The sequence below is a fragment of the Cyprinodon tularosa genome, unplaced genomic scaffold (genome assembly GCF_016077235.1).
Source record: "Cyprinodon tularosa strain WSP-4 unplaced genomic scaffold, ASM1607723v1 ctg94, whole genome shotgun sequence".
In the NCBI taxonomy this organism is placed as follows: domain Eukaryota; kingdom Metazoa; phylum Chordata; class Actinopteri; order Cyprinodontiformes; family Cyprinodontidae; genus Cyprinodon; species Cyprinodon tularosa.
This window is the reverse complement of record NW_024039718.1, coordinates 1,322,374-1,341,731: the sequence shown is the minus strand read 5'-3', so window position 1 is coordinate 1,341,731 and position 19,358 is coordinate 1,322,374. Positions and strand designations below refer to the sequence as shown.

The 19,358-nt window shown below is 38.0% G+C and overlaps 1 protein-coding gene across 1 annotated transcript; it reads left to right on the top strand.

Moving 5' to 3' along the window:
- The first annotated feature begins 4,764 nt into the window (after positions 1 to 4,764).
- On the top strand, positions 4,765 to 18,996 carry LOC119776510 (guanine nucleotide-binding protein subunit alpha-14-like). Its single transcript, XM_038274919.1, has 7 exons — positions 4,765 to 5,013; positions 7,273 to 7,457; positions 9,771 to 9,925; positions 13,921 to 14,049; positions 14,184 to 14,313; positions 14,411 to 14,564; positions 17,151 to 18,996. The coding sequence occupies exons 1-7, from the start codon at positions 4,890 to 4,892 to the stop codon at positions 17,339 to 17,341; spliced, it is 1,068 nt and encodes a 355-aa protein (XP_038130847.1). The 5' UTR covers positions 4,765 to 4,889; the 3' UTR covers positions 17,342 to 18,996.
- The last annotated feature ends 362 nt before the right edge of the window (positions 18,997 to 19,358 follow it).

Here is a 19,358-nt window from a genome sequence, read left to right as displayed (position 1 = left end):
TCTGTGAAAAAATGTCCAACTGGCTGTGTGTTAAAACAACAGATGAAAGTGTGAATCGAGCAGATAACTTTCTACGTATATAGAATAAATTCATTAGAACTTTCATTTAAAATATAAGAATTTTTGATAGAATTGATTTAACCCCACTAGTGTTGTTTTCATCAACGATGACGTTACGAAATTATTTTGTTGACGCTCCTTTTTTTCATGATGATAACGAGAACTGATGAGCTAAACATGGATCTATGTTGACGAAAACTTGAGAATTATTGGTGTGAGTTTTAGTCAATGAGACATGATGAGACAAGACTAAAAAAAAATCAGGGAGTGGTTGGTCAAACATTTAAACTGCATCATTGTGCTGTAATCTGCTAAGCAGTATCAGGCATGCTGCTGCGTCCTGTTTAATCACATAGCACCTGCCGTGCAGGGGGGTTCGTTCTGCATGACCACAGATGGATCATAGCAGCAGCCGCAGCATGAAACTAATCCAGAATAGTCCAGGTGTCTGACAGAACACCAGTACTGAGTGCTGAACTCTAACAAACTGATCTTCCATCCAGTGGGGGATTTGCCATTCGGCAATACTAGGCAGTTGCCTTGGGCCCCAAGTTCCTGGGCCCCCCTATAACTCTGTTTACATGTATGGTTAATACAACTATTCCTAATTTCTGAATATTAGCCAAAGTGCCATCAGAACGCTTATAATATTAAGTGTCTCAGCAGCATGTGTCATGATTGTTTTAAGGAATCTGACCCACATGCAGAGTACCAATCAGAGACCAAGGGAAAAAGTTAAACAGGTTTATTGAGGTAATGAGTAGGCCTACAGGAGTTGGATCTGGAACTCAGTGACCTGGTGAACCAGAACTGAAAAGTCTGGAGGGGAGATCACAGTGATCAGTTCAGGGACCGTGGGAGAATTGACTGAAGCTTGAACACTGTTGGAGCGGGACTCATGTTTGAGGGGATTCTTGTTTATCTTTGAAACCAGTCAGTGTGGGTTTATCCAGAGATGAGGTAACTCGTTGGAGAGCGGACAGGTAGACATTCATTGGACCCGGAAGAGCAATGGAGCGAACTGTCACTTGGATTTCCGAAAGGGACTTGAACGGCTCATGTGGATGTTTTCCCCTGCTCAGTGTGAACTCAGTAAATTCTTCCATGGGGAGAAGGCCAGACATTCAGTTACACAGGAAGGCTTGCTCCCGAAAGGCAAAGACAAAAACATTATTAGACTCAGAGAAACAAAGGCTCAGGTTAGACTCAACTAATCTCAGCTTGGCTAGAGTACCCAAAACTGGCAAACACTCTGGCATAGAGGTAGTGACAGCCTACTGCTCAAATACTTCTCCAGATAGTGATCCAACGAGCCGCAGGTGTGCAGGGAGGCCCAAAGAGGACGGGGCATCACCTGGTGGTGGAGAGAGAAAAGACATGCAAACAACCCACACAAACTAGATCCCTAACAGCTCTTGCTGCCCTCGCTGCTTAATAAACTATGTGGCTGATCATCCTCTGCCAAGCATCAAAAAAATCCCTTTCACTCTCTGCCTGAGCATATGTCAATTGCAAACATCTCAGATTATATTGCAAACTATAGTTATGCACTCAGCCAGTAAGTGGTAACATGTTCACATGAAGCTTCATGAAATTTGTGGTTCATTGAAGCAATTTGATCAAACGGTTCAATGCCTCATGGGGGTTCATCTCCACACTGCTGCTCACTGGAACAGATAGGGACAATCAGGAACTCACTTAGAAGATTCTCCATCTTGAAGTACCAGGAGAGAAACTGAATTTGTTGGTCATGGGACAGAAACTGTGTCAGAACTGACAGGTTTGAATCATGAGGCGGTATCTAAGAGGTAGGCAAGAAGGAAATAAAACAGGTCGTTCTCCAGAAATCAGAGAGCTCGGAATAGTTCTACAAGAAAAGATTTACCCACTGTGAGGCTTTCAACTAATCCAACACAACTGGTTCGAAGTATGATTAAAAAAGGCAGGGAAGCTGGTGGTAAGCATGAGTACTACTGATAAGGGGTGCAGCTGCACAGGTGGGAAAAATGAGTGACAATAATGCGAGGAGTAGAGTTGAATATAAACTAAACAGTTACTTTGACAGAATAATAAAAATAAGTATGTTGCGGAGAGTTTGATCTCTACTACCATCAAATGCCAGAACAACAGCATCAGAGCAAATTATTTAAGGAAGGTCAACAAGTTGATAATGAAGCCAGCCCCTTTCTAGGAACTCTTTTAAAACATTTGAAGATGTTTTTACAAAGAATAATTCTTTATTAGGTACCCCATGCTAGTAACGGGTTGGACCCCCTTTTGCCTTCAGAACTGCCTCAATTCTTCGTGGCATAGATTCAACAAGGTGCTGGAAGCATTCCTCAGGGAGTTTGGTCCATATTGACATGATGGCATCACACAGTTGCCACAGATTTGTCGGCTGCACATCCATGATGCGAATCTCCCGTTCCACCACATCCCAAAGATGCTCTATTGGATTGAGATCTGGTGACTGTGGAGGCCATTTGAGTAGAGTGAACTCATTGTCATGTTCAAGAAACCAGTCTGAGATGATTCCAGCTTTATGACATGGCGCATTATCCTGCTGAAAGTAGCCATCAAAAGTTGGTTACATTGTGGTCATAAAGGGATGGACATGGTCAGCAACAATACTCAGGTAGGCTGTGGCGTTGCAACGATGCTCAATTGGTACCAAGAGGCCCAAAGAGTGCCAAGAAAATATTCCCCACACCATGACACCACCACCACCAGCCTGAACCGTTGATATAAGGCAGGATGGATCCATGCTTTCATGTTGTAGACGCCAAATTCTGACCCTACCACCCGAATGTCGCAGCAGAAATCGAGACTCATCAGACCAGGCGACGTTTTTCCAATCTTCTATTGTCCAATTTCGATGAGCTTGTGCAAATTGTAGCCTCAGTTTCCTGTTCTTAGCTGAAAGGAGTGGCACCCGGTGTGGTCTTCTGCTGCTGTAGCCCATATGCCTCAAAGTTTGACGTACTGTGCGTTCAGAGATGCTCTTCTGCCCACCTTGGTTGTAACGGGTGGTTATTGGAGTCACTGTTGCCCTTCTATCAGCTTGAACCAGTCTGGCCATTCTCCTCTGACCTCTGGCATCAACAAGGCATTTCCGCCCACAGAACTGCCGCTCACTGGATGTTTTTTCTTTTTCGGACCATTCTCTGTAAACCCTAGAGATGGTTGTGCGTGAAAATCCCAGTAGATCAGCAGTTTCTGAAATACTCAGACCAGCCCTTCTGGCACCAACAATCATGCCGCGTTCAAAGCCACTCAAATCACCCTTCTTCCCCATTCTGATGCTCGGTTTGAACTGCATCTTGACCATGTCTACATGCCTAAATGCACTGAGTTGCCGCCATGTGATTGGCTGCTTAGAAATTAAGTGTTAACGAGCAGTTGGACAGGTGTACTTAATAAAGTGGCCGGTGAGTGTATACAACATTAAAAAAAAGTTTTTTAAATGTGAGTTTTTTACACTCACGTTTAATTTTTACTTCGGGATTCATAAAGTATATTTTTATCAAATTGTGTTCCATGGAAATGTTGATTTGATAAAAAATAAAGTTGATGTGAATATGTGTGTCCTTTACACACACCCAGACCAATCAGTTCAGGTATGCAGAGGAAATAGTTCACACTGAAGGTGCCTGAGGTTAGGAACACTTTCCTTCCCATTGCTGCCATGGCTGATGGTGTGAGCATGCACAATAATATATTGGTAGACAGCTGTCTGGAGTTTAGAAATTTCAAAAGAAAAAAGGGGAAATAATGTTGCGGTCGATAAAACAGTGGAAAGGGGGAAGCAGGTCATTGATAATAGTGTAAAATGTGATTTTTTTTCATCATACACGTTATTTCAGGAAACATCAAAATTAAATGTGTTATACATAAGTATTAGCCAATAGACTAATGGTGAAAATGAAAAAGATTCTATTAAAAAATTTGTGCAGTACTCTTCTCCCATTTTATTCTGGGTAAGTCTGCAGATTTAAATCGTTTTAGTCCCGAATTGCTTTTAATTATGATTTAATCAGATTTTAGTCATCAAGATTAAGAACTTGACTAGACTAGAAAATATTGCTTTCCAAACAATTTCCAAACACATTAAATACAGGCTAAATTTTCTAATTCAAATAACCATATTCATATTAATTGAATTACAGTCTAAAAAAAACAAACCAAAAAAGTGATGTAACAAAGATTAGGGGAGCCGTGTCGGATATACATTTTTTAAGGTAAAAGAATTGTGCATTTATTGCATGAAAGTTATTTTGTGATATGTAGCTTAATTTTTTTTTTTCATTTTTGATGACATCATCCATTACTGCTAAAATTTGGCTCAAATACTCATTTTCTCATAGACAGTGCCCCTTGCTGCTGGATTCAACAAAGAAGACACACAGTTTGAACTTAGTTGGCTCTAAACCTGGCCCCGACCATTCTAGTTTTACTAGGTCTATTGTCATAGTTACCAAGTCAGACTCAGAGACATGAAACCCAAATGACAACAAAATAAGGCAGGCTTGACCAACTAAGCCTGGATTATAAACAATTTTATGAAACACCTTTCTGGCCTCCAACTGAACATGCTAAAAAAACAAACAAAAAACAAACAAAACAGTTGCTCATTGCATCATTGCCTTTTTAGTCAGAACCCACCCCCTGCATAGCAGGAAAACAAAAAGTGGCCAAACTGGAAAAACAGTCCAGAAAATTCCCCGTCTTCATTCTTTACCCGACTTATTTTCAAACATCAAGGTACTTTTCTTTTTAGTTGTATTCTCCGGTACAGTTTTTGAAACCATAGTTGGTAAACTTGGTCAACAATGGATGTGTGTTGCAACTTGTCTGCTGAGGAGAAAGAACGTCAGAGGACATGCAAAGAAATAAACCAACAACTTAAAATGGACAAACAAAAACGCAAACGGGAGGTGAAACTGCTGCTTTTAGGTAAGGTCTATTTTTTGGTGTCTATTTTTAAGAGATTTTGCAGTGGTCTAGCCTTACTCTTTTAATGAGTCCAACTGTTTTTGTAATTCAACTACATTCATTTGTTGTTCTCTCCTTTCATTTGACCCTACTCATTAACCTCCCGTTCAAAACTCTTAGTTATCCTATATGCTTCATAATACTAACTATAACGCTGTTAATCTATTATTAATAATTGCCTCAGTGTTTCATGGGTTTGTTATTGTTATCTTTTTATGTGTCTCTCTGTATTCAGCATGTATTTTGTCACAGTTTTGGTCTTTGAAACTTGAATCTGCCTTCTCCTGCCTGCATTTGGATCATTTAAATCTAAATACATCTTCACATTTACTGATCTTTGTTTTACTTTTCAAAAATAGAATCCTATTTTGCCTTCAGATGATTAGTAAAATAACACCCCAATTAGACACTACATTTTCTGACATAGTCCACATTTCCTTCCAAATCATCCTGATCAGTTTAGACTTTGACTGTGCTTGACCCCTGAAGCTATGGTATCTGGGACCAGAATGTTTTCACCACCCCCAATTCTTGTAAGTTGCAAGGTGGTTTTTAAGAACTGTGCAAAGAGTTTATCCCATAAATCTGGAATGTTAGCGTAGCGGTTAGAGCAGTGTGCTTGTGCTCTGAGAAGGTTGCAAGTACCTGGTTTGATCCCCACAGCCTGCACCAAGGGTTCTTGAGCAAAACCCTTAACCCGACACTGCTCCCCACGCACCAATCAATGGCAGCCCACTGCTCCCCGAGGGGATGAGAGAGTTAATTTCTCCATTATGGGACAATAAAGGGATTTACATTGCATCCTTGATTGGACTTGTGTTTCTTTGAGATCAACTCAACACCTCAAGCTTGCGGCTGTGGTTGTCAAACCATTCCTTAACCAGTTCTGCATAATAGAAGGGTGTGTGTGTTATGGAACAATGTTAATGAGATGGAATGTCTCAAGACACCATCCACATGGTTTGAATGACCCCTTTTCTCCCAGGGAAAATACCCAAACCATCACATTAACTCCACATGCAACTCTGCTTGCATTAGTTTTCTTGGTAAGTGATGCCAAAACACCAAACCCTCTGTTTTAAAATGAACATAAATTAGCAGATCAGGCCATATTCTACTGCTTCTCTGTGGTCCAGATCTAATGCTAATGTACCCACTCTTGGTACTTTTAGTGTCAGAGGTCAGCCATACAGTCCTATCTGCAACAATCTGTGAAATTTGGGGCATCCTGATATCAGCACTAATGGCACTTTGAGCTACAGTAGTTAACATTGCTGATTGTGCATTAGTGACTTTGTACATTAATAAGTCTGAAATTTGTAGTCATTTAACCAATCTTCCCTCTTTGGATTATTTTGATACTGATCTGTAAACTGGGGAAAACCGCATAGAGGCTTCAACATTAAAACTGCTGTGTCCCAGTCTTCTACCCATTACAATTTGGTCAGTGTCAAAGTTTCTTTAATGCACAAACTTTCTTGTTTTCTCACTTGAAACAAAAATTACACCTGCCTAATAAAAACCAACAGGTAACAAGTACCATGCCCTTTCAAAACACTTGCTTCAGTGGAGCTATTTATTTGTAAAAGACCAACAAAACATAGTAAATATTTGTCAATTTGAAAGTGGCCTTTAATTGTTTTTTTTATGTAGGATTTATATGTATGTATTGAATAAATCTTTATTTTATTGTTAGATTATAAATGGAGTCCACCTGTGTGAAAATTAATCTCAATGTCATTACATCTGAACGAATCAGAGGTTTGTTTGGGAAAATTTATAAACAAAACAAAACATGTCTCAGGGCCAAGTTGTTCAAATCAAAGCACGACGAGGTCTCAAATTCAAATAATTTGTGTTACGCAACTTTTTACATCTAAATCAAGTGCCTAAACTGATTCACTAACATGCAGTCAAGCACTACAGGGCTCTGCCAATGAGCTAATATTTGGGTCAAGTGTGTTGAAGCATATTTTGTACAAGTTATGGGACACTGGTCATAAAGGACTGGAGTGTGACGTCAGAGTACAAGGATTATTTAGTCTACATCAACACCTAAATGCATTTGGGAATCTTTGCCAAGTTGAACACTGTTATTTTCAGATATATTCCATCTAAGCTGACATATTTTGAGCTATTTACTAATCAGGTTCAGTTGCTGTATATTGCTGTTACTCATTTGGCCATACTCATTTTTCTGTCTTTTGTACTTTTTTTCAGGGGCCAGTGAAAGCGGCAAGAGTACCTTTATCAAACAGATGAGGATCATACATGGGAGAGGATACAGTAAATCAGAAAGAGAACATTTTACCAGTTTGGTGTGTCAGAATATCATCACAGCTATCAAGGCACTGATTGAAGCCATGAGGACTCTTAAGATTGACTATCTTGATGACCAAAACATTGTAAGGACTTGTACACTCACATACACAAATTTTCCCTCTGATTTTGTTGGATATTTTTGGGACAATCAACAGGAAAGAATGGACAGGAAATAGAGGAATAAGGAAAAATGCATCGATAATTGCTTGGGGTCACATCTATAAAGGTTGCATCTGCATATGATGGTATTTGATACTCGGGTAGGCCACTTCCCTTTCCATTCAAATATCATGATGAAAAAAAATAAAAAAAAATAAATAAATATATTGTCAGGTCTATCCCCACCTCACTCTGCAGTTCCAGCGTTCTGCTTGCTATTTACTGTATTAGAAATCAGGGGTCTCTTGTTACAATAGCTGAGACTGCTCTAGAAATGAGAAACAACATGACTTGCAGTCTCAGTACACATCCTATAAATTTCAGGGTTCAGTCAAAGTCCAAGCGGTTGAAGCTGTTCACCAAAGTTCAGCAGGTCGAGTGCTGCTCGTAAATCACCCACAACCTCCCCAAAAGCAAGTTCACAAATCACAGTATACTTCAGAAAAGGTGGCTGTAAAAACATGCACATAGCACACAGATTTATGCATGATAACACTACACAGATACATTTATATACAATTATTCTAACATGTATGTATGTAAAATCTCGGCATCAATCCACCTCTGACCAATATTTATATTTTCGTATCCAGAAGAAGATCTCATAAATGTACCACTTAAATCTTTTGAGGAATTTGTTGTCTTTAAACTCTTATCAAAGCAGTGAGTTTTCTTTCTTGTTAATTCTTTGTTTCTATCATTTTAGTAAAAAGCTTAGTTTAAATATAATTATTTCTTAAGAACATGTGAACTAATCTCCAAATTTTACTCCTTCGGTGGAAATGATCTGCATTATTATTATTATTATTATTTTTTTTTATTGACATTGGCCCTTATATAATGTCTGACACCCGCAAACTATTTCATTTATCAGTTAATTTAACATTAGCCGTCATTAGTTAGTATCTCAATTAAATTGAGTTATAACAGCCATTTTAAGTTTTTTTATAATTATTTGTTCAACGTGCTAAAGTTGTTATTTTCTTATTTTTCTACCCTGGGCTATGGATTTTATGGACGTTTATGAAAAATGTGTCTTTATTGGACTCATCTCAAACTCTTGTTAGCAAATTAAAAAAAATTTCAAACCGGGTATTTATGGTTCCAGATCTAATTTAAAGATAATACTAAATATACCTAGAGTGAAAGATAAATTTAGTGAAACTGACTCTTGATACATTTTTGCTTCACGTGTTTAGAATAGGATAGAAGGAAATAGTTTTAGCTGGTGTTGTATAAGCTGGTTAATTGGGGAGTGTTGGCCTAGTGGTTAGAGCAGTGTGCTTGTGCTCTGAGAAGATTGCAAGTACCGAGTTCGATCCCCACATCCTGCACTCTGGCTCCCCGAGCAAGACCCTTAACCCCCACACTGCTCCCCTGGTGCCGCACAATGGCAGCCCACTGCTCCCCTAAGGGATAGGTTAAAAGCATGCCTTGTAAGGCCCTGTGATGGGGCATCATTGGTATAAGCTACTTTTACGTAATCAAAAAGTCTCCCGTGGTGTGTTTCAAATACAAAAACCAGATCACTGCTCGACCCTCAACAGGCTCCATCTCATACTTAACTCAGTTCAAACCTGTAAATCAGAAACCACAATTAGTTTAGAGCTGTAATTTTCCACTTATTCTATAGAGATAGAAATAATTGCACATGTAGAATTTCAGTTAGATCAAACAACTGGAAGTGGGTCAGGGTCATTACTTATTGAATGGGCAACTTATTAAATAAATGATGGCTAAAATCTTTACTAAAATAATAATAAAAAAAAAATTACAGAAGCACAATATATTGCATCTTATTACTTCTGAGCACTATTGACCTCATAATTAATCAAGGTCCAAAGGACAAAAGGTCAAGATCAGATATATTTTACCAGTGAACTGTAATTACCACCTAAAATTTGTTCAGTTATTAATCTGGTGAGAACTCTGGTATTACTGTAAAGCTGCTCCCCTTGCAGAACACAATAAATCTATTTGTTCCAACTATTAAAGACTGGTACAGAAACTCCAGTACTTTCCCATAACTCCACTATGAAAAATCAAAACAAGCATCAACTTCAGTTAAGGAAACAGTAAGATGGAGGGGTATAGATTACTCTTGGGAGAATGAAACATGTTATTAGATTCTTGAGCATTTATATCTTATAATCATGTTCACAGCACAAAGTATCTTGAATACTTCATTTAAAAACTGCTTTTAGTTGACTCAGTCATTGATGTTTCTTTACTTTCAGAAATGTGCTGAAAGACTGTACCATGTGAATTCAACCGAGGTATATACTTTAAAGTCCTGGCAAGTTGATGCCATTAAGCGAGTATGGAATGACCTTGGAGTGCAAAAGTGTTACAACCGAAGGAGGGAGTTTCAGCTGTCAGACTCTGCCAAATAGTAAGCTTTTTTTTTTTTTTTATACTCAATATATTTTGCAGTGCACCCTTGCTTCTCTAAAATTAAGCTGTAGTTTGATAATATTTTGTTTTAAATAAATTTTCTTGATTTTACAGTGGAGCTGTTGTTACAGATTTTCCACTTACATCTTGGGTCAATAACTTCACCAATGGTTGAATGGGTTTCTGTTTTGGGTCAGAAAGGATTATCTAAATCATTTCTATATCTGAAAGTTTGTATATTTCTGTTGCTTCCTTCAAATTCTTATGCTTACATATGTTCTGAGAAGAGCCGATGGCAGTCCTCTCAAACTCAAGGGCCAGGTTACAACTTTAATATTTGTCTCTGATTCGACACACCTGACTCGAATATGAGCTCATTACAGAGCTGGACTGCTACTAATGTGGTCGTTTAGCTGTTTGATTCAGGTGTGTAGAGTAAGGACTCATCTAAGGCCCCTTCCCAATATACTCCCTCGCTCTTCCAGCTTCTCACTCCATTTGAGCGTACCGGCTGAGGCTTGGCCATATTAGGTATAAGGGCCTTCACAGCGGATGAGGATCTCTTTCCCAGTTAAGCCGGGCATACAACATAAGGTATTTCCAATCATTGCACTCAGCTACAGCTCGAACTCTACGACGAAACCGCTGGGTTTAAAAGTTCACAGCTCCTGATGTATGTTCTTACACTGTACGGCCCAACGTCTGATGCGATCTACCTGCTCACACTGCACATCCAAAAACCACACTTCTGACTCAGCGTCGAGAGATGATGCTGATCGGACTCGTCAATCTGGAAGAAGAAGAGCTCCCTTGTTTGCAAATGCGCAGTGCTTGAGGTTCAGCTCTGCTTCAACAGCAGGATTTACCCCGGAACACCTTACTGTACAAGGGCTGACTGAATTTCAAACATGTTTTAATTTTCTCCCAACCTGCCGATTCCTGATGGGGAGGCTGTGGTGAGAGATTGATCGCCACTCGTTACCCCCTTGTATACTACTCGACGCAGGACGCGTAATCCAAACGAATGCTCGTGCGACTGGAGAATTTGCCCAAAAACGTGCAACACCAAATTGTGGTCGGCATGGAGGTGCGGATGTATCTTTTTCATAGGTATTGCACACATTCACGAAGTAAAGAAACACCTTATCGACAAATACTATTTAACTTAGGCTATAGAAATCATTCTGGTAAAGGTGCAATTGTTATGACAAGTTACTGTATCAACCTGTTTGTTACAAATGTGGTCATAACTGAAAAACATCGAAAATGTGGGCCAAATTGAACATTTTCTTTGGTCTTTTAAAACAGCCTTGTTATTTTAATTTATCACAGCTGTTAGGGTACAATGGTTAAACTCAACAGCATTGAGTCACCTGTTGATGCAGCATGTACTTGGAATCCAGAGGTTCTGAATTTAAGCCACACTCCCACAGACTGACATTATGGGTCCCTGAGCAATACCCTTAACCCCACACTGCCCCCTGGGCGCTGCACAATGGCAGCCCACTGCCCCCCAAAAGTATGGGTTAAATGCAGAGTTCATTTCGTTGCTCTGTACTTCTGACAGTGTACTGTAGTGACAATGAAAAAGCTGAAAAAAAAAGCTCAAAAGCTTCGTGCAGGGTCATAGCAAGACTTTAAAAACTATTGAGGTCCACTAAAATATTTTTCAATAAGACTGCAAATATATACAAAATAAAATGTATATGAGAAAAAGAAAAAAATACTGTATTAAGAGATGAATTAGATAAACAAACATCCTCTACATACAAAATTAAATAAAAAGGCATTGCTGTGCAGAGTATTATCATTTCTAATTAGGACAATAAAAACTGTATGAACATGAGGCCATTCTATCTTTTATGATCTTTGTTTGTTTAAAGAAGTTTATTGTTACTTTAGTTGTGAGTAACTGCATGTACAATGATGCTCTCTTATATTCTTTTTTTCTCCAACAGTTTAATAATCCAAAAGTTTGTCCTGTTTCTCTCCTCTCTGCAAGTTTTCCTCTTATTCACTCATTCCTCTGTCTGTTCCTTTTCCTCCTTCCCATAACCGTCTATTGATGCCTCGTCAGAGGGGTCTAATTGGCACGGATATAATATGACAGAATTTTTAGACGTAGTGCATGTCAGGACATGTCTGGCATACTTTCATGCCAGACACTTAAAGGGCTGGTTATATTTCACACAGCAGTGTGTCGCAGTGAGCTTGTAGCAGATATTTTTGATTTATGCCATATTGAAGCGTGGTCTGAGCTATGTTATTCCATGCCACAACGCAAGAGGGACAATAACGAACTAGCTGTGGGTCTAGATACGGCCGTGGCGGTGAGGAACTGGAAAAACGAAAGGGGAAAGTTTGTGCAAGAACAGAGGGACATGAGGGCGAAAAAGAGCGGGGATCCAGGTGGAAAAAGGGTTCCAGCGTTCTTGTGCACCTTGCTCTTCTAGGTGGTCCAACTCCACGAGTAGTTTTCCGCATCATATAAACAAAACAAGCCAGTAAGGTACCAAACAGGAAATACGCATAGTGTAGAGCGGATGTAGAATTGACAAATCAGATGCCTCCTGTCTGTGGCACCGCCTGCGGTCACCTACAATTTTGGATAGGTGCAGCAGAGTGTCTGCAGCAGGCTAGGGGGCACATCTGCATTCACTGTTATACACATGCAGACAATCTAGTTTCTGAGAATAAATCCGCCTTAAAGCCGGGCATACCCCATTTAGGAATTGTAAAGTTGGGAGAAAATCACACATGTTTGAAATTCAGTTGGCCGTCATAAGGTGGCCATGGGCAAATCGCTCAGTGGCAGGTGTAGACAAGGATTCTGCTTCCTCTCAGACGAATATACAGAAGCATGACAGTGGAGCCAATGAAATGGAGTTCTTCTGTAAGATTGAATGACCGTAGTAGCCACTTTTGCTCAGACATGTCTTTGTTGAAATATGTCATTGCCTTTTCTTTTTAGGGCTTTCAGAACACAAAATTGCACAAATTTCAAAATTTCAAATTTCAAATAGAATATGTTTTGCTCTTCAAAGAGCTTCTTCAATTGTGGATGACACTGTTTTTGAATTTGATAATTTTTTGTTTATCTCTATGTTTTCTGGATTTCTTCTTTCTTGACGAAGATTGGGGAGTTTTTTTTTTTTAAGTACTTATGTTTTTTTTTTCATTTCCTTATATCTTCTAAGTGTAGAGTAGCAGTGGGTTTTTGTTCTAGTCAGAAATAAAAAAAAGTACAATTGATTTCTTGAAGAGGAAAAAGTTTCAATTTTTTTTTCCTGATTAATTATATGTTTTTATTGAGCAAAAAGAAAAAGATCCAGAGACAGAATCTCCTGTCCACTTGACCTCAGAATGTGTAAAACAAATAGAATATATAATTGAAACAATAATTCTTCAACTGAAACAAAAAAATGTATTTTTATGAATATGTCTGGTAGATTTCACTTTATTTCCAGGGAAGTTACTTGCTTTTGGGAGAGAAGCCAGTAACAGTAGTGATACTTAACATAGTCATCTTACTGAAGATGACTCTAGAAGTGTAGTTACTAAGCACCCTTTATTGTGGCAGATAGGTGCTCATCCTGAACTGGATTTTCATGGAAATTATCCTCTCTGCCATCATTACTTGCACACTACTGTAAAATGGTTTGCTATTACATCGTCAACACAATTCAAGTTCTAGTCTACTGTTGCTACAAGTTAGTACAGAAGGAGTGAATGCTGTGTGTTAGTGACTTGATCTGATCTGAACTTTAAAGCATTGTTTGATAACTGGAATACAAATGGGGTGTGTGTAAATTACCTGGAATAGATCTGTATAAAAAAAAAGTGAGATAAAAACAGTGCAGTTTTACATGGTGCATAATGGTTTCCTCTGTAAGTTGTACACTTACCTTGCATAAATAAACTTAAACAGAGCTCTGTTTAGCATTGTTATGTTCTCATTTTTTACCAAACTCATTTATTCTTTTATCTCTGCAGTTACCTGTGTGACATAGACAGAATCGCGGCACCAGGTTATATTCCAAATTTGCAGGATATCTTGAGGGCCAGGGCTCCCACCATGGGTATTATAGAGTACCCATTCGACATGAAGCCATTTATCTTCAGGTATGATTCCCATTTAGTAGTAAAATAAAACTCCTGGAAATAATTGTTTTATCTTTCAAAAGTTTTGTTTTCCTGTTTGCAAGATGTAAACAAAAATAGCTTATATATATTAAAAAGCACTTCTGTGTTTGTAGGATGGTTGATGTGGGTGGGCAGCGTTCAGAAAGAAAAAAGTGGATTCACTGCTTTGAAGATGTCACCTCCATCATATTCCTGGCAGCACTCAATGAATATGATCAAGTTCTTCATGAGAGTGTGAGGGATGTAAGTTCTACGCCTATGGCTTCTCTATAATATGTTCTTTGCTTCACTTTAAGATTGTTCTGAAAATTTGTTGTAACTTTAACTATTTGTGTTTTAGAATCGACTGGTTGAGAGCCTTGCCCTGTTTAGGACAATAATTTCATCTATATGGTTTCAAAAGTCTTCCACAATCCTCTTTCTAAATAAAAAAGACCTGCTAGAGGAGAAAATAAAAACATCACACTTGGCAACATACTTCCCAAGCTATAGTGGTAAATAATTGCTTTGCTCTAAATTTTTTTCTCTTTTCATTTATTTGTTTGCTTAGTTTAAAAAAGTCTAAAAAACATGGAATCATGGTTAAAACAGCTTTATGAAAATTTTTAAAATATTGTGATTATATATTGACCTTTACAATTTTCAATGAATTATGTACTAAAAGATAAACCAGGCTTTTAGCTAGGAATCTTTTATAGGGTATACACCTTGGTGTAGTACATCTTTAGACTTTGGGGAGCGTAGGGGGGTCCAGAGTATTCTCCCCGGGAAAATTTTGAAATGTAGACTCTCTAAATAGAATGCAGGAAACTTTTTATCTTTGCCTCAACACTACTTTTTTTTCTGATTATGGGAAGTATCTTTGATTTACTAGAGGTGGAAATTTCATAAGAAAGAAATGAGATAATTTTTTTAATTCAAACAATCAGTGTAGTACAGTGCTACGTTCACACCACAATTTGATAAGGAAATAAACTGCCTGCTGCTTATTTTTGATGCGTGTAAACATTAAGCTCCGATGCGCCTGAAGCATGTCCAGGAAAGTGTGTACAGATGCGTTTAATGCTTCGGCTTCTCTTGTGACCAATGGCAGGGAGCAGCTTTGCTATATTTGTTGTTATAAGTGGATAAAAAGTAGTTTTTAATTTATTTTTATGTGAAAAAGTCGGTGTCGTCTGTTCATCGGGATCCTGCCTTAAAATGCAGGTGCGCTGTCACAGAGAATCCCCAGCAGCTGCCTCAGGCCTGGTCGCCTCCAGGGGATTTCCCCACTGTTTGTGGTGGCTGGAAGTAGATGTTAGCGTTTTTTAGGTATGTGGTAAAAGGCACCAGAATAATAAAAGCTAACATATTTTGCCGGCAGGTGTCGACATTAATTTAGGAATTAAAAAACAGTTTTAGTGGAGTGGTCATATCGCTCTGCATCAGCAGCGCTGTGTCGATCTCCCTGCTTTTCTAATTAGTTGATGTGGTACAAAAGTTCAAATTTCCAACTCCTGCATTTGCTGCTTGCGAAATTTTGAACATTTGAGTGAAGTCGCCAGAGGCAAAACAGGGCGTTCAACCATGCTTCTGTGTTTTCGTATGAGAGGATAAAGAAGAATCCTTGTTTGCGCATGCCCACTGAGCGATTTGCCAAAGACGGTCGACTGATCACCCGATCTCACGATTCCTGATCGGGAGGTGGTTGTAAGAGGCTGATTGCCCCTCGTTACCCCCTGTATTTGAATTTGGATTGCACAAAGAATCCATCTGGAAACTGGCTCCTGTGGAAAGTGCTTGCAAATAGGAGGAACATTCAGTGCAATTTTTTTTGAGCACTCAACATGTGTCACCAATAGCAAGGGGCTTCACGGTCAGAAATAAGTTTTTTGTTGTAATACAAACACAGCAACAGCTATATGGCTTTTCAAAGACTCATAGTAAGAAAAAAAGAAGGCTGCAGGTGTGTGAAGGACGTGATGTTGCTCTGATAATACAATGCTTACTTGCTATGATGGTCATATACCATACCATGCCATGACATACAGAGTTTATTTATAAAACACTTTAAATAGCAAATAGGGCCAAAGTGCTATACACAACCTTAAGTCACAAAATATACACATTTGGGTCAGGCATACAATGATTTATTATTTTTTTAAATGTGAATACTGTGAAGAAATGCCACCATTTACCCAGTTGTGATTAACAGTCTGCTGACAGTTTTATTAACATGACTCTACTCTGCTGGAACCACATCCGAGCAAAGAAACAGTCAAACTGTCTGTCATTAATGGAAATGCCTACAAAGGTAGTTGAGCTGTGCAAGCAAGCAGAAACTCTGGAATGGACTAGCAACCCTGTGTCTTGCCCACCTGCTTTTCTGTCTTGTCAAACACTCCTTAGGTTGTAACAGATGGCTCACCTGAACCAGGCTCTGCCGAACTTTTCATCCTTTACGAGGAGGTTTTCTTCACGCTTTCTACATCCATCCTCAGTACAAGAATTTACTGTAGAGTCAGCATTTTAGGCAGGAATTAGTCATGTTGATACACATTACTTTAGCCTTTGTAAGCTTTCTTACCTACCCCTTTTCTTATGGTGTTATGTCACCAAGATCATATGTATATACCTGTTAAAAAATGCAAACCGAATATAGCAAATATAGCACCCAGACAAAAATCAACCTCTTATTATTCTTGATTTACTGTTACAGGAAATCCTGTTGGGATTTAAAATCCTATGAAGACAGAGTTGTAAATAAAACTTTTTCTTACAGAAAACATGTGCTGGTTCAATGACTTGAAACAGAAAAATAATATAAGTCCAAAAAGATTTGTTAAAAATAATCACTGAAGGTGAAATTGTGATTTTTTCTTAACATAAACCATTCAACCATAAAGTGCCTCACATGTGCCTCACATGTAAAAAGTAAGGCACTTGATTTGAGCAAATCAAATGTTACTTTTCTCCTGGTGGTTTAAACAGCATGGGATTCATGTGATTTATACTTTTTCTATGTTACATAATATTTTAAAATGTAGATGATTTGAAAGGTCCCATTCAGTGCTGATATTGAACAAATCTCACTCTTACAGGACGTCAATGTGATGCTGAATCAGCAAAGGTGTTCATCCAGCAGATGTTCATCCAGTGTTACAAAGACAAGGATAAACCCCTCTACACACACTTCACCTGTGCTACAGACACAGAGAACATCCGGTTTGTCTTTGCATCAGTCAAAGATACAATCTTAAAAGAACATTTAAAAATATATGGACTTCTATAAACCAGAAAGAAGACATGATGGTTCATAGAAAACTTTCAAGTGGTCTTCAAATCAGTTAAAGACAACTTTCCTTTTACTGTTGCCTTTTTTAGGTCCTGATATATACAAGGATGGAGTTTTTGCTTTCTATCTATTGTGACAAATGTTTGTGTTTGTTGTAAAAGAAAACAAAAAAATCCCTTGATGTGGGGACTTTAATCTGTTTACACAGTCAAGCCATGGGGACTAATGTCCTTATGGGGACCAGAATCCTGGTCCGTGTATATTTTTGTGAAAGTGTCATGTACTGTGTAAATGTGTCATGTATTATGAAAACTGGATTTGCTGTTTGTTGTGTTTTCTTCATATCAGAAATCTGATTTATTTTTGTTTGACAAAATATTTATTGAAAGACTGTTTAGAAAAGTTTTAAAATATTGTTTTTATGAAGGAACATTTTAAAATCTTTTGGCCCTAAAAGCCTTTGTTTGCAAGAGCGCCCTGTACATTGTTTGTGTGCTTTACTCTTATTTATTTAATTTATTTGAATTAGGACAATGCACATTCATCAACATGTCAGCATAAAGCATCAATGTAAATATGCCAGAATTAGCACAACAGCTAATTTGCATCTGCTGTCCTAAGGCAGGTAAAAACAGTGGATATTAAACAAGACGCTACAGGAGAGAACAGCGTGGACACAAACAGATAAGATGCCAATAACATAAAATCGCAATAAAATTAGGTTAGCAATAAAATAAGGTTAACAGGCCCATGGAGACAGATCAATTTACCTATGAACACATGTCTGGTTAGTTTTCAACCAATGTTTCAAGGAGAATTTAAAACGTATGTAGGTTACACAGCCCCTAACATGAGCTGGCAGTGTGTTCTATAACTGTGAGCCTCTGATAGATGCAACCATTTGGCCAAATTTGGTCCTACACCGCTGAACATTACAGTCTCCTCTGGTTAAAGCTCTAGTGTTTATTCTAGTAATGTTTTTTTTTTTGCTTATAAAATCTGTTAGAGGAGGAGGAGCAAGTCCATTTAAAACTTTAAAAACAAGGCATGCATCCAGAAACATTTGATAACGTTCTCTGTGCCAGTAACAGTTTTTGTGTCTTCACGTTTCACCTTCTCCTACTGAAAAAAAAAGAAAACAGTAAGGTTATTAATTAGATTATGGATGTTATAGTAAACATTTATCACAGTTGAGTAAACTTCTCCACTGTGAGATCAATAAAGTCAATCAATCAATCAATAAATCAGTTGCATATAGTTTACCTCTCCAGATTAAAAAGAAACATTTGTGCCAATATAATTGCATTACCCTGCTGTTTTTGTTAGCTGTCTCAAGAAGTTATGGTGTATTTTGTCTTTGATAATGTGCTCTGGTTTTTAGAGTGAGCATCTATTGTTTTTCAATTGATCATTTCATAAAATTGGTGGCATTGTTCTTTAGCTGAGTTATATTTTTCTTGTTTTGTCCTTAATGACCACCCCTTCAAGTTTTTGTTACATAACTTTGGTCAATATAGGACTTAAAAATTTTTGTTTTGTTTATGAAAATCCTTCACATTTTAGTTGACGTATAGTTTTAGCTGATGTACAAGGCTTTGTAAATGTCCTCAGAACCGTTGAACTTTTGTGATGTTATAAAAATTTCAGCGTATTTTATTGTCATTTCATTTTATAAACCCATACAAAATAGTAAAAGATAACAAACATTTTTGATCATTTATTTTCTTTCAAATATGAAAATTTTCGAATGCTTTAGTGTTTAAATATCCTAAGTTTATTCATATGCAATGACTTGCCTTCACACACAACTGACCTTATTTACCTCTGACAAATTTAATCTCAGTAAAAATCCAACTATCTTTAAAGGCCTTTCTTGACAACTACCATGGAACATAGTTGATGCATCAAGGCTAAGTTGTATGGCTAATTAGGCATTATTAGATTATGAAATCAGACCTATAATAATAGCATCAAGACAAGCCCATATTTCCCAACTTCACTTGAAAGGCTTACA

Coding starts and splice junctions, on each gene's coding strand:
- LOC119776510 (XM_038274919.1), top strand. CDS start 4,890: ATGGATGTGTGTTGCAACTTGTCTGCTGAGGAGAAAGAACGTCAGAGG. Junction 7,458..9,770: donor ATCTTGATGACCAAAACATT/GTAAGGACTTGT, acceptor CTTTACTTTCAG/AAATGTGCTGAAAGACTGTA. Junction 14,565..17,150: donor ATACTTCCCAAGCTATAGTG/GTAAATAATTGC, acceptor TCACTCTTACAG/GACGTCAATGTGATGCTGAA.